General features: G+C 39.6%; 1 protein-coding gene and 1 pseudogene across 7 annotated transcripts in view; both read right to left on the reverse strand.

Annotated features, from left to right (window-relative positions):
• The window catches only part of ZNF106 (zinc finger protein 106), a 63,795-nt gene that overhangs the window by 35,713 nt on the left and 11,823 nt on the right, over positions 1-16,259 (reverse strand). For 5 of the 7 annotated variants that reach the window (XM_040492398.1, XM_040492397.1, XM_040492396.1 and 2 more), the window contains exon 2: positions 4,252-4,337. In XM_040492398.1, the coding sequence (XP_040348332.1) occupies positions 4,252-4,305 (54 nt within the window). In that variant the 5' untranslated portion in view covers positions 4,306-4,337. Of the gene's footprint in view, positions 1-2,364; positions 2,419-4,251; positions 4,338-16,259 lie in introns of all 7 variants that reach the window. The other 2 variants (XM_040492399.1, XM_040492394.1) reach the window with 1 other exon arrangement.
• On the reverse strand, positions 5,083-5,779 carry LOC121041571 (ferritin light chain-like; annotated as a pseudogene).

Genomic DNA, 16,259 nt, shown 5'->3' on the forward strand with positions numbered 1-16,259 from the left:
CCACTGATTTGCTTGATTCTGATGAAATGTTTGAAAATTTGCGAGGTTCTCTCCTCCCTCCATCCCATTCTTAGTGGGAAGAAAATAAAATCTGCAGGAAGAGCTTCCACTTAAAAACATATGCACACACACCTCCAAAAACTCAAAAAGCTGTAAATGTCTATCCCTTTGTCACAGGCAAGTATACATATGCAGCACGACATAATTAAAGAATGGCTATTGACATGTATAATAAAAGGACTACTATAATTGTTGACTATTACTATTAACTGTGCCCTGTGTTTAAGTGCCTCAAACATTTCTTCACATGAACTGCACAACACTGCTGAGGGAATATTATTAATTTCAAAAGAATACAAGGATACACAGGAGCTAACTCATTTATTCACCAAATACTTATCACTGCTTATTATATGCCAAGTACAGACTTAGACACTGAAGGAGTAAGTGTGAAAATATTCAGTCTTGCCCTCTCAGAGTCAGAGATAATCAAGTGGTCAAACTAGAACTCAGATCCTGACGTTTTTGACAGCAAAGCACTGTAACCATCTAGTGCATTCAGATTTCTCATTATATACAATTCATTTGTCAAAGAGTACAACTCAATAACCTATTCTTACTTTAAGTTATTTACTACAGTGTGACAAACAGGGATGTGATTCAAAATACATCCCTTAAATGACAATTTTATTGAAGATGACCATCATTTCCTTCCTATCTCTACAAATGCTTCACTTGGAGGATGGCTTTACATGTGACGTCCTTCTACCTACAACTGATTGGCCACTAATTACAAGGTACACTTACATAGCTGAAAGCTGAGTCAAGTTAGTGACATAATAAACAATGAAAAAAATCCATGAACAATATACAACACCTACTCAAATCCCTATGCAAGCCTTTGTTCAATTTTCCCTTATATGAGATTTACATGTGCCAAATTCCCTTTTCTTGAGCTAAATTTAAGTCCCTCTGTTTCTTGCAACCATTCTGACCAAAACACCATTCACTGAAATAGGTCATCCTCTCTGATATAAAAATTAATTCTATATTCTATTTCAGTTATAAAAATGGTATCATTCAAAACTTGTTTTAACATGACTTGATTGTCTAAAACACTTCACAAATCTTTTCCTAAATTTACATCTGAAATCCTCTCCCATCCTGCTCCAAGGAATGAATGCAAATAGTGTGACAACTGAGCTTTCAAAATAACTAGGAAAGATCCATGGGCACGGTATTAGAGTAATAGCCCCAAACGCATACTTGCTCAGTTATCAAGCTTCTATTTAGTTCTTCTATATTAACAATGTTATATTTTCTAAAGGAGAAGGAGGAAAGAATTTTTTTTTTAAAAGATTTGGCAGTTGAACAAATTTAGAAAACACTGAAAACAACAAATTTATTATTTTTTTTTTTTTTAGTATTTCTTAACTCCAGGGCTTCTCAGCCTTTCATAAATTAACGAGCATCAGAATGCTCAGGGATGCAGTATACAGCTTTTCCCCATACTTAGGACATTTAGGTTCTTTTTCTTCTCCACAGTATATTTGGAGAAATTAGGGTTATGCTAGTTTGGGAGACTAGAGGAAAGCACTGCTTCAACATAAGTTATTCATAATCTATCTAAAACTATCAGAGTTATTCCTTTCAACTAACCCATTCTGCTAATTTCTTAGACCACATTAACTTTTTTTTTAATATTTATTTATTTTTGAAAAGAGAGAGAGAGAAAACACATGTGAGGGGAGGGGCAGAGAGAGAGGGAGACAGAATCCTATGCAGGTTCCGTACTGTCAGCACGGAACCCGAGGTGGGGCTTGAACCCACGAAGCTCGATATCATGACCTGAGCCTAAATCAAAAGTTGGAGGTTCAAATGACTGAGCCACCCACGCACCACAACACCACATTAATCTTAACACTTAAATCACACATTCCCTCACTTAAAAACCTATGATTGACAGGGCACCTGGATGGCTCAGTCGGTTAGACATCCACCTTAGGCTCAGGTCAGGATCTCATGGTTCGTGAGTTCAAGCCCCACATCGGGCTCTCAACTGTCAGCTCAGAGCCCGCTTCAGAAATTCTGACCTCCCTCCCCCCATCCCCTGCTCATGCTCGCTCACTCTCTCTCAAAAACAAATATTAAAAAAAAAAAAGAAACCTATCATTGGCATTTCCTAAGGCAGGAGTAGGTAATCAATCACAGCTCTTAATTTAACTTCATTATGACCCATGGAAAAATATAAAGAGACAAAAACGTTTTAAACTAGAGTAGAAGAAACGTCCAAAGACTTAAAATGGCAAAATTATGAGATATCACAAGATAGGGCTCCTACACCAGGAAAGTCTGAAACCATACCTGAGTGTCTGCCTATCCTTCTCACATCTTCTCTAGTTCCCATCTCCCTCCAATCTGCAAGGAGCCATAAGGAATTTCTACTTATTACAAATTAGCATAAACCTTGGTCAAAAAAATTTTAAACTAGAAGAATCGTTCTTTTACTTTTGTAAAAGATATGAGCCATATTATTAAACATGATTTCAGAATCCCAACTGGGTGCCTGGGTGACTCAGTTGGTTAAGTGTCAGACTCTTGATTTTGGCTCAGGTCACAATCTCGTGGGTTCATGAGTTCAAGCCCCATGTGGGGCTCCATGTGCTGGCGGCATGGAGCCTGCTTGGGATTCTCCCCCTCTGTCTCTGCCCCTCTCCCATTTGCATTTTCTCTAAGTAAATAAACTTTAAAAAAATATTAATGAACAAATAAATAAACTCCTAACCGATTTTTCCATCACTAACAGAAATCCCAAACAGGAAAAACAAACAAACAAAAAACATTTCTTTACCCGAGCCTACTGGATGGATCATAATCAAACCCCTCAGCCTGGCATTCAACATGGTTTATAACTATCTGCATTTAAATTACAAATTATATTGCAGTCCCACTATTCCCAAAACAAAACTGTTTTAATCGGATAAGCCTTCTGATAGACTCCTAGAACTGTTATACTCCATTCTACCTCTTCACTTTTGTACATGTTGTTATTCCACCTAAAATATCTTTCTCTTTATTTCTTTAAACCATCTTTCTCCCAAACATCTTCCTAGGTTCACTCAAACTTCTCTGACTAACTTAGCTCATGATAATCTTCCCAGTTCTCTCAATTTTCAGTGACAATCCAGGACATCTTAAAAGCTTAGAGGGGTGCCTGGGTGGCTCAGTTGGTTAAGTGTCCAACTTCAGCTCCGGTCATGATCTCTCAGTTCTTGAGTTTGAGCCCTACGTCAGGCTCTGTGCTGACAGCTCAGAGCGTGAAGCTTGCTTTGCATTCTGTGTCTGCCTCTCTCTCTACCCCTCCCCTGCTCGTGCTCTGGCCTCTCTCTTTCAGAACTAAATAACATTAAAAAAATTAAAAAAAAAAAAAAAAAAAAGCTTAGAGAAAAACCTCTCAGCATTCTAGCTAGCAGCACTACTTAAAAACCAAACGAGGGGCGCCTGGGTGGCTCAGTCGGTTAAGCGGCCGACTTCGGCTCAGGTCATGATCTCTCGGTCCGTGAGTTCAAGCCCCGCATCGGGCTCTGTGCTGACAGGTCGGAGCCTGGAGCCTGTTTCAGATTCTGTGTCTCCCTTTCTCTGACCCTCCCCCATTCATGCTCAGTCTCTGTCTCAAAAATAAATAAACGTTAAAAAAATTAAAAAAAAAAAAACAAAAAACAAACGACACAGTCAAGAAAAAGCAAAAAGTGAGACAAATTGCAGTCAATTTCCCTAAGGTACAAGTTCTTTTCAGTTCTGAAAGATGTGTTTTTTCTCTGAGCAACACTCCCACCTTGTGGACATCTAGGGTATTGTTAACACCAGTTTTGATGTGCTACACTTTTCACAAGCATGGGCCAGAAGCAGAATGCGGGTACAGACAACAAATGCTATATCCTTAGCTCCTCAGATAATAGTATAACTTCAAATAAAGTGAATTTTAAGGCATCTTCTCCGTAACTAGTTACTGACTAAATTAGTAACTATTTATTATTGATTTTTGAGTATCTTCAAATTCTGGGTAGAGATTTAATAATGCAGTTATTGGCTTCATGAGGCAGCAAAAAAGAAACCAGTGGAATGAGACTATGGTTTAGGAAACAAGACACCATTAAAAGCTTTCGCCTATCTACAAATTCCACGTGATGTCTCTGGGGGAAAAAAAAATCAGTCACAAAAGCCTTGGATTCTCCCTCTTCTATTTATTACCTTTTTTGAGGTGTACACAATGTGGCACAATATGCATTTTCGTTCTCGTACCATAGTGACCAGATCTGAAGCACTCAACGTCACACCTGCAATGAGGAAGTAACAATTAGCAACCTTTTTCTCCCCAGATGTCCTCTTAGATTCACCTCAACGCAAGCTAAACGTACAAGTCTTGCGTCTACCTCACCTCCACCCTGCTCTTCCCAGTCTTCCCACGCTGGTAAATGAAAATTCGAACTTTGGAAGTCATCCTCGATCCCTCTTTCTCACCCCATATCCACCCTCATCAGCAAATCCTGCCACTCCCATGCTGAAATGCATCCCAAACCCACCCCTGCCTCACTACTTAGCAGGTCTGTCATCTCACATGGCACTAGCCTACTGACCTGAGTCTCTAGCTCCACTCGTGTCCTCTCATAGTCTATTCTCAAAACAGGAGCCAAAGATTCTCACAACAGGATTCTTTTAAAATTTAAGTCAGATCACTTAACTTCTCTGCGGAAAATCTTCCAACAGATTCCCATCTCACTCACAGGACATCCAGTCCCTCGCCATTGGCCACAATATCTGCTTCTCTCAATCTAACTCCATGCCCCACCACACTGCCCTTCTTGCTAGTCCTGGATCACACCAAGGATTCTCCTACCTTAGAGTTTCTATATGCCCTATTCTCTCTGCCTGGAATATGCTTCCTTAAGATGTCCTTATGGCTCTCATAGCTCATTCTCTCAAGTATCTAAAATGTTGCTTCATCAGGGAGGCGTTACCTGACCTATACAATCCTATATCTTTTGCTCCCCATTCCTTCTTCCTATTGATCTGCTTATTTCATTTTTTGCTGCAAAAGCTTTATTGTTTTCATTTGGTCCACGGTTTGGGAGAGGGCTCCATGGCAGTTAAAAAGCTGCCTAGAGGCTGCAGGGAGAGGCTCAGGCAGAAGCCTGATACCACCGGGATGCCAGAGGGCCCCTCAGAGGGCCCCAGAGGCTCTCAGTCATGCTTGAGGGTGAGCCTTTGGAAGAGATACCTGCCCAGCCCAGCCTGGGGACCAGCCAGCTTGCAGAGGTTTGTCAGGTGGTTGCCCATCTTCTTGATGGTCTCACCTGCTCATCAAGTACATGCCTCTCCAAGAAATCACAGAGATGAGGGTCTGCATGGGCAAAACCCAAGGCATGCAGATACAAAAAGGCCTGGTTCAGTTTCTTCTCCAAGACCATAGTGTCTCCCCTAGTGTCCAAGGTTTCACCCCACCCATTTTGGGACAGCTTCTGCATATTGTGTTAGAGGGTGCGGCCACCCACTAGTTTTTGCATCTTGAGGAGACAGTGGGCACCCCCACACTTCTCCTCAGTTAACTTGTAGAAGTGCCAGTGTCACAACATCATGGTTGATATATAAGCCCAGAGAGAAGTAGGTGTAGGAAACCTGCAGATACAGGTTGACCAGGAGGTTGACAGCAGCCACCACCTCAGGGCAATAATTCTGACAAATCCAGGAGCTCATGTTTGGCAATAAGGAACTAATCTTAAAAACAAAACCAAATGGGGCGCCTGGGTGGCGCAGTCGGTTAAGCATCCGACTTCAGCCAGGTCACGATCTCGCGGTCCGGGAGTTCGAGCCCCGCATCGGGCTCTGGGCTGACGGCTCAGAGCCTGGAGCCTGTTTCCGATTCTGTGTCTCCCTCTCTCTCTGCCCCTCCCCCGTTCATGCTCTGTCTCTCTCTGTCCCAAAAATAAATAAACGTTCAAAAATAAATAAATAAATAAATAAATACAAAACCAAAAACCACAGTGTTAGCTGGTCTCAGAGGCAACGGATAGCTTAGAAGATGGATCTGAAGGTTGTGACTGGAAAAGAGGTTGGAGAGTGGTAGAAGGCCGGAAGAAGGGGTATCCCTGGGTCTGATACATCCAAATACCGTTGAAGGAAGACGCAGATCCATGGAACTCCTGGGTATGCTACCTGATTTTTATATTTTTAATAGCACTGTGGTAGGCTGTTTCGGTAGAGGGCCACAGCATTATCTCCCACCCTGTGTGTTCTTTTGCAATTTAATCTTATCACCACCACCCATTGAAGGTGTAGTTCATTTTCCCTTCCCCGGCCACAGGCTGTGGGAAGCCCAAGCCACAAGGAGAGGACAAGGGGAAAAGAACTGAGGCCCAGCTGAGCACCCAATGACCAGCACCATCTGACAGCCATGTTGGGTGAATGAGCCATGTCAGGTAAGCTGCCAAGGAGGGTCCCCAAGTAAGACGACTTAAAGAATCATGCAGACGAGCCTTTTCAACCCTCAGAATGTTAAGAGACAGTAAGATATTTCTTTTAAGCCAGGAAATTTTGGGCTAGCTTGTTAAACAGCAAAAGATATCTGAGGCAAGTATCTCTTACTACCCGAAATAGCATATATTTATTTTTAATTCTTAATTCTATTTCCAGGGACTTTGTATATTTTGTTCACTAGTATAGATCTAGCACTTAAAACCATGTTTGCCATAATGCGGGCATCCCACAAGCATTTGTAGAACTGTTCCAAATGGAACTATCTTTGGTTACCAAATGTGAGATAGAGCTGAGTAAATACTGAGGTTTGGATTAAAACCAGAAGGCTTATTTTACAATCCTCTAGCGCCAGCATATTTTTCTCTTATGTCCCTTCAAAGATGCCTTACATGAGAATTTAATTTCACTTCCCAAGCATCACTGTTTTTCCTTCCACACATGAAACACCAGGCTCTAACAGACATATCTGCTTCCTTGCCTGGATTCACTCCTTAGGGACCTTAAAATTGTGAAGTAATGAAGTTATAAACTACCCTAATTTAATCTATAACTACTCCTAGATAACATGGTGGAAGGACCAGTAAGGAAGAGACCTACAGTTTTCTACTTCTGGTCACTCAGCAATTTCCTTGCTATTGTAACCCACTTCATACGATTCCTGAATGTCTGAAATAATTTCATTCAACAAGGGGCGCTTGGGTAGCTCAGTTGGTTGAGCATCTGACTCGTGATTTCAGCTTAGGCCATGATCGCAGGGTCATGGGATCGAGTCCCACACTGGGCTTCACATTGAGGGTGGAGCCTGTTCAAGATTCCTTCCCTATTCCCCCACCCCTGCCCTCTGCCCCTCTCCCCAGCTAGTGCACTCTCTCTAAACTAAAATAACTTTTTTAAAAAAAACACACCAAAACAAGATTATAAGGTAAAATTTTGGCCATTTGAGAAAGCTGAATGTCAACTACCTAATACAACAAAGAAAAAGACCTTTATGAATAAGTACAGTATTATTTGCGCTTCTAGTACTGCTACTACCTCTTAGATCTCAAAATTAACATAAATCACTCTGGTACTCAGTGTCAATGCATCATTATTCTTTTAATTCTCTTATATCTTAATGTTTACTTCGACTTTAATTACTATTTACACACAGTATTTTGTTTCATTCAACAAGCATTTATTGAGCACCAAGCACTGTTGTAAGAGTTGGGGAAACAATCATAAAGAAGATATGTCCAGAATTTTTTTTTTAAGATTTTAAGTAATCTCTACACCCAACGTGGGGCTTGAGCTCACAACTTTGACATCAAGAGTCATACGCTCAACTGAGCCAGCCCAGCTCTATCCTGTACAGAAATGTTTTTAATATTGCTTCAAGTTATTAATCATCAAAGCAAAACAGGAACAAAAAACTTAGAAGCAACAGAGTTGATGAAAAAGTTTGACTTTCTGGCACAAGTAACAACAGCTATTGTGGTGTTTTTATATATTTAGTCAAGTAAGAACTAAGCACTAACTAGCCAATTAACTCCTAGTAAATGGATACAGAAATAAAGTCATATAATAAAATATTCCTGTGCAACCACTCTGGAAAACAGTATGCAGGTTCCTCAAAAAATTAAAAATAGAACTACCCTATGGCCCACCAATTGCACTACTAGGTATTTCTCTAAGGGATACAAAAATGCTGATTCGAAGGGGCACATGCACCGCAACGTTTATAGCAGCATTATCAACAATGGCCACATTATGGAAAGAGCCCAAATGTCCACTGACTGATGAATGGATAAAGAAGACGTGGTGTGTGTGTGTGTACACATGTATATACATACATACATATATATATAACGGAACACTACTTGGCAATGAAATAGAATGAAATCCTGGCCATTTGCAACAACGTGGATGGAGCTAGAGGGTATTACACTAAGCGAAATAAGTCAGTTGGAGAAAGATATGATATGATCTCACTCATACGTGGAATTCGAGAAAAACATGAACATAGGGGAAGGGAAGGAAAAAGAAGATAAAAACAGACAGGGAGGCAAACCATAAGAGACTCTGTACAGAGAACAAACTGAGGGTTGCTGGAGGGGAGGTGGGTGGGAGGATGGGCTAAATGGGTGATGGGCATTAAGGAGGGCACTTGTTGGGATGAGCACTGGGTGTCATATGTAAGAGACGAAGTATTAAATTCTACTCCTGAAACCAATACTACACTGTATGTTAACTAATTTGGATTTAAATAAATGAAGATAAAATAAAATATTCTCTATCAACCTGTTAACCAAAGACTCCCTCTTATTATTTATTTTTCCTTTCACAAGCTCCATGTTTCGACTCTGCATGAATTAAGTAAATTCATTTTAACGTCTGCAAAAAAATTAAAAAGTATAACTGCTAACAAAGCATTTAATCAATAAGGAAGACCTAGTATTTAAGTACTGAATTGACAGGATTCCAGCCAAAGACAAAGGAACTTTAATTTCCATATCTTTAATCTGGGTTAATATACGATTTCCATTAAGCTCTCTGAAATACTCAAATTAGCTCACAGCTTTCTCGATGGGAACCACTGCTCTCTTTCAAGGTCTTAAGGATTAGAAGTCAAGGAAATAGAAACCGCCCAACTCTGCAATCTCAAAGTGCTTGAGAGGTTACATTACACAAGTCAAGTAAGTATATAAAAACAATTCAACTACTGCCATTCTCACTTTAACCCCCTTGAGTTTTCCTCCCATATCACTTAGAAATACCCACTATGAAATTTTTCCAATTTTCCCCAAACTGTGAGAAATATCTGTGATATTTCTTAGTCATAACAGCCTTAAAAGTCCCATAATAAATACCTTTTCTCAACATTCTAATTGCTATTCTGTCAATACAATTACCATGCCTGTGGACAAAAACCATATTACTGATTCTTTTCCTTCAGATTCCTGTATTTAGTCATACAGGAGTCCTAACAGATTTCTATTCTTCATTTTTGCTATCTATTCTTCAATGTGATAAACCTGTAAGACCTTACAGGTCTATCTATCCTCCCTTCACCCAACTGTTCCACCCATTAAAGATTCCTGCCTTGGCTCCTGCCCCCCAGTATATAAAGAAGTTCTAAACCCAAGCAGTACAACAGAATCATCCACATCACTTATTAATAAAAAGAAATACAGTTGTGTAGGCAGAGAATTATTTACACTGGAATTTCCAGAGACTCCATTTTGTGCCTCATTATGCTCATTATCCCCACCCTTATACAAGGGTAGTCACTCAAAAGTGATTTAAATAGGTCAGAAAGACACCTTTCCCAGTAACCGCTATCTCACAACTCTGTAGTCCATCTCAAACATCAATGTTACAATATTTCTCCAAATATTTATTATGTAACTCAAGGCTGAAAAACACTGTTTGGTGTCAAAGAACTTTATGTGCAACACTGTCACATTATCTCATTTTACTGTTTAAACATCCTGCAATGATGAGAAAGAACGAAATATGGCCCTTTGTAGCAACGTGGATGGAACTGGAGAGTGTGATGCTAAGTGAAATAAGCCATACAGAGAAAGACAGATACCATATGGTTTCACTCTTATGTGGATCCTGAGAAACTTAACAGAAACCCATGGGGGAGGGGAAGGAAAAAAAAAAAAAAGAGGTTAGAGTGGGAGAGAGCCAAAGCATAAGAGACTCTTAAAAACTGAGAACAAACTGAGGGTTGATGGGGGGTGGGAGGGAGGGGAGGGTGGGTGATGGGTATTGAGGAGGGCACCTTTTGGGATGAGCGCTGGGTGTTGTATGGAAACCAATTTGACAATAAATTTCATATATTGAAAAAAAATAAAAATAAACAACCTGCAATGTAAGTAAGTACAGGCTGTTTGATGGTAGGTTATGTCTGGTCTCCCTCACCTTCCCATGAGGATGGGATCTGTTTATAAACCTCCTAAGATTCATTACAATAAACTCAATAGTTCTTAAGATATTTGAACTCTGACCTAATTAAAGCCAACTCAGACTTTACAGGACAATAATACACTGTGAAACAGTGAAGAAGAAAAAAAAAGCTTAGGGGTGCCTGGCTGGCTTAGTCGAAGGAGTATGTGACTCTTGATCTTGGGGTTGTGAATTCAAGCCCCAGGTTGGGTGTACTTAAGTAAATAAAAACCTAAAAACGAAAGAAAAAGCTTGATTTTGGTTTGTTGAGGTGGGGAGAGTGGTACTCAGATTAGAATCCCTTTTCTGAATTCCAAAGGTAACTAACTGTGTGCCTCCATCTCAACCTTGAACAAAAAAGTAATGGATTTCTGATGAGCAAAACAGGGTAACAGAGAGGTAACAGTGCTCAGTGACAGAGCAAGTTTTTCCTACTACCCCTAGGTTGCCCAGAAGGTTACAGAGCAAAGATATGACGGGCATTTCTGGGAGGCACTCTGGGAGGGTCCTCACTTTGCTCAGTGGGCCTCCCTAGAAAGTTCCAAGGCTCCTAGCTAAGGAAGAAGTGAGCTGGTAATAAAGGTCAGAAAGTATTTTTTATCACATCAACCTATAACCAGAACTTTCAAAGGCAATTGTAGGTAGCTGTCATATTTGCTAGTTCTAAGTCTTGGCTGGCCCTGATTCCCAAGGCAAGTGATTGGTGGCTTCCTGCATCCAGTATCTTTGAGCATAAACTTATAAGCATTTTACTCGCTAGCATTCCTACTTTTTATATTATCTGCCCTACCACAACGCTTAGCAAGAGTACATGTACTAACCACTCTTTATTAGTAAGCATAGGGCTAACACAAAGACCGGAAGTTAAGTCTGTGACTCAGAAAAAGGCATTAAAAGTTGTGCCCCTCTCAAGTGAAGCTTGCCCGGTACTCAAGTGAAGCTTGCCCATTACCAGGCAAGGAAAATGGAAAGGGTGGACTACAGATCCCTTAACTCAGAACTACCATCAGGTTCCAATTCTTTACTCAATTCTGGCACCTGGCAAGCATTATATCTTAGAATGAAAAGTAACTGAAAAAGAAACTGCGCCTGGGTGGCGCAGTCGGTTAAGCGTCCGACTTCAGCCAGGTCACGATCTTGCGGTCCGGGAGTTCGAGCCCCGCGTCGGGCTCTGGGCTGATGGCTCAGAGCCTGGAGCCTGTTTCCGATTCTGTGTCTCCCTCTCTCTCTGCTCCTCCCCCGTTCATGCTCTGTCTCTCTCTGTCCCAAAAATAAATAAACGTTGAAAAAAAAAAATTAAAAAAAAAGAAACTGGGGTAACACCAACCTTAACGAGGCAATATAAAATACTAACAAATGTTATCATCATATAACAGAGTAGATCATAAACCCAAGGATAGGTTATGTGACCACTGTTTTAAAAGTATAACTGGGTAGCTTGTTGCATTTATTTAGCAATTTAAAAAATTTTTATTCCTGTATTCAATCCATCTTTTATAGATATTATAATTTAAAATTCTGTGACATGAAATTTTAAATTCTGTGGCATGAATTACAATCCCTGCAAGCTAATGAGTGACTCTAGCTAACTTGCCCAACATTCTCCTCAAAAAGCTTCATTGTTCTCCATGCATCTTCTTGCTAACAATATGTTCAATAATCTTCATCCACTTTATACAAGTATGATTATAATAACAATCATCTTCACTATTCTTTTTGTAGAGATTTTTAAGTTCATGGTTAACTATAGTCATGGTGTAATACAGTAAAACATTTACTTTAGCAGTTTAATTGACGTTAATAGCTTTCTAGGGGCACCTGGGTGGCTCAGTCAGTTAAGTGTCTGACTTCAGCTCATGTCATGATCTCATGGTTCATGGGTTCAAGCACAACGTCAGGCTCTGTGTGGACAGCAGGGAGCCTGGAGCCTGCTTCAGATGCTTGTCTCCCTCTCTCTCTGATCCTCTCCTGCTCGCACTCTTTCTCTCAAAAATAAACATGAAAACAATTTTTTTTAAAAAATAGCCTCCTAAATGCCTCCGTCCTATATTTAAAAAATTGTTGAGTCTGCAAAGGTCACCATATATTTCATCAGATTTTAGGGAGGAATTTATGTGCTAAAGCAGTGGTGTCTGCAAATTTTTGAATTTGCAAAACTCCTCAATATCACTTTGTAAATGTCAAAAATCTACTGTTTACTAAAAGCTCACATGCATACAGTGAGAGATCCAAATATCTCAATAAGTAAGTAGTAAAAAAAAATATGCTTAGACAAAATTTGGTACTGTTCAAAAGTTCAGCATTCCAACAGCATGGAAATTTTCCCAGAGCTCTAATTTACCTTGAAATTGTCACCTTAAAAAGAACAGCTGTATAATATCCTCCTAACAGGTCCCAGCACCCTCTCTCAAACGACTCTCAGGTATTCCTGTACTTTCCCAATTCCTTACACTGCAGCAGAAGTAATCTCTTTAAAATACAAATCTGTTCATAATATTCTCTTTTCTCCCTATACTGTGTTTTGGAAAATTTCAAACACAAAAATGCTGAAAGGTTCTCATAGTGAACATCCCACATCCAGGTTCCCATATATCCCTATATCTATTACCTAGATTCTGCCATATAACATTTTACTCTATTTGCTGTATCAGAAAGATCACTTAATTGTAATGTATTATGATTTGTTAATATTTTGCTCAGAATCATACGGGGCTCTATGTACATAAGGCATGTTTCTGTAATTTTCTTTTAAATCTGTAACATCTTTATCTGGTTTTAGTTATTAGGGTAATGATGCACTAGTGAAATGAGTTTGGAAGCGATTCCCTTCTATTTTCTGGAAGTTTAAGATTGATGTTATTTCTTCTTTAATTTTTTTTAATGTTTATTTTTGAGAGACAGAGTACGAGCAGAGGAGGGGCAGAGAGAGAGGGAGACACAGAATCTGAAGCAGGCTCCAGGCTCCCTGCTGTCAGCACAGAGACTGACACGGGGCTTGAACCCAAAAACTGTGAGATCATGACCTGAGCCAAAGTCGGACACTTAACCAACTGAGCCACCAAGATGCCCCTATTTCTTCTTTAAATACTTCACAGAATTCAGGGCGCCTGGATGGCTCAGTCAGTTGAGCATCAGACCTGATCTCAGCTAGGATCTTGATCTCAGGATCATGAGTTCAAGCCCCGCATTGGGCTCTGCACGGTGGTGAAGCCTACTTAAAAAACAAAAACAAACAAACAAAAAGTACTTGAGAGAATTCATCAATGAAACCATTATGGCCCTGAGTTTTCTTTATGGAAGTTTTTTTTTTTTTTTATCATTATCCCGTTTCTTTAATATGAGTTTATTTAGATTTTGTTTCAACTTGTGACAGCTTTAGTATGTTGATATTTTCAAGAAACTGCACAGTTACATTGTCAAATATTTTGGCGTAAGGTTGTTTATAATATCCCCTTATTGTTCTACATGATCTGTAGTGATAAATCCCTTGCATTCCTGATATTAGTAATTTGTGTTGTTTTTATTAGTGTATCTATGGGTTTATCAACATTATTAATCTTTTCAAAGAACTTCTGGCTTTGTAATTTTGCCTATTGTTTGTCTTTTTCTATTTCACTGATTGCTTCTGTTGTCGTTATCATTTCTCTCCTCCTGTCTACATTGGATTTATCTTGCTCTTTGTTTACTAGCTCCATAAGGTAGAACTTTAGGTCACTATCTTTAGACCTCCTTTTTCTAAAATAAGTGTTTAAAGTTATATACTTCCCTCTAAGCATGCCATTAACTGCATCCTACAAATTTTTAAAGCATTTTTAATAAACTATGTATATCAGAATAGTTTTAGATTTACAGAGAAATTGCAAAAATAGTAAAGCACCCCTATATACCACTCCTAGTTTCCTGTATTATTTATACCTTGCATTAGTATAATAGTTTGTCATAATTAATAAACCAATATTGATAATTATTAATTTAACTCCATATTTTATTTCCATATATTTTTTTTAAATGCTTATCTATTTATTTTTGAGAGAGAGTACATGCAAGGGGCGTAGAAGCAGAGAGACAGAGAAAGAGAGAGAGAGAAGCCCAAGCGGGCTTCACACTGTCAGTACAGAGCTCGATGTAGGTAGGGCTTGAACTCATGAACTATGAGATCATGACTTGAGCTGAAGTCAGACACTTAACCAACTCAGCCACCCAGGCACCCCAATGAGATTTTTTACCTAATATCCTTTTTCTCTTCCAGGATTTCAACCAGGATACCACATTACATTTGGTCATGATGCCTCCTCAGGCTCCTCTTGGCTACTACCATTATCCCACAAATTTTGATGCTGTATTTTCACCATCCAGTTCAAATCACTATCTCTCTTGTGATTTCTTCATTGATATAGGTTTAGAAGTTTAACTGAATTTTCAAATATTTGTGGGATATTTTAGTCATCTTGATTTCTACTTTAATCCCATCATGGTCAAAGAATATATTCTATATTATTTCAATCCTTTCAAATTTATTGAGACATGATTTACAACCTGGTATCTGGTTTATAAATACACTTGGGGAAAAGAAATGTATTCTGTAGTAGTTGGGTGCAGATCTATACTGATTTTTTTGTTTCTTTAGCTATCAGTTATTGAGAAGAATGTTAAAGTCTCTATGATTGTTACCCATTTTTTAAATTTTTTTTTAGTTTATTTTGAGAGAGAGTGAGCATGAGCAGGGGAGGGGCAGAGAGAGAGGTGAGAGAGAGAATCCCAAGCAAGCTCTGCACTGTCAGCACAGAGCCTGACATTGGGCTCAATCTTATGAACTGCGAGATCATGACCTGAGCCAAAACCAAGAGTTGGACACTTAATGAGCCACCCAGGCACCCCTTTTCTTTAATTGTATCAATTTTTGCTTGATGTATTATGAAGCTGTGGTGTTTGGCACATATGTGTTTATGATAATGTCATGAATTGACATTTTTATCATTATGAAAAGACCCCCTAAACTCTGGCAACACGCTTAATTTTTTTTAAGCTCATTTATTTTGAAAGAGACAGCAAGCAGGGTAGAGGCAGAGAAAGATGTGGGAGAGAGAGGGAGAGAGAGGGAGAGAAACTCGAGCAGACTCCACACCCCCAAAACAGAACCTGATGTGGGGCCTGAACCCATGAACTGTGAGATCATAACCTGGGCCAAAATCAAGAGTCAGATGCTCACCCGAGTGAGCTACCCAGGGGTCCCAACACACTTTATCTTGAACTCTACTTTATCTGACATGAACATAGCCATTCTAGCCTTGTTATGCTTACTGACTGAAAGACACATTTTTCCATGCATTTACTTTTAGCCAATCTGTCTGTATGCACTGAATCAGAATATCTATTCCATTATACTAAATAAAATTCTTGATAGGGGCACCTGGGTGGCTATGTTAGTTGAGCATCTGACTTCAGCTCAGGTCATGATCTCACAGTTCATAAGTTCGAGGGCCTGATTGGGTTCACTACTGTCAGCACAGAGCTGACTTCAGATCCTCTGTCTCCCTCTCTCTCTCTCAAAAATAAACAAACACAGGGGCTCCTTGGGTAGCTCAGTCAGTTGAGCGTCTGACTCCTGATTTCAGCCTGGGTCATGATCGCATGGTTCATGGGATCACACCCTGTGTGGAGCTCTGCGCTGACAGCATGAAACCTGCTTAGGATTCTCTCTCCCTCTCTCTCTGCCCCTCCCCCACCTCAAAATAAATTATTTAAAAATAAATATTAAAAAATTGATATGGTTGGATTAGGTCTACCGTTATTTC

Source organism: Herpailurus yagouaroundi, unplaced genomic scaffold (genome assembly GCF_014898765.1).
Source record: "Herpailurus yagouaroundi ecotype Mexico unplaced genomic scaffold, PumYag 184, whole genome shotgun sequence".
NCBI lineage: Eukaryota > Metazoa > Chordata > Mammalia > Carnivora > Felidae > Herpailurus > Herpailurus yagouaroundi.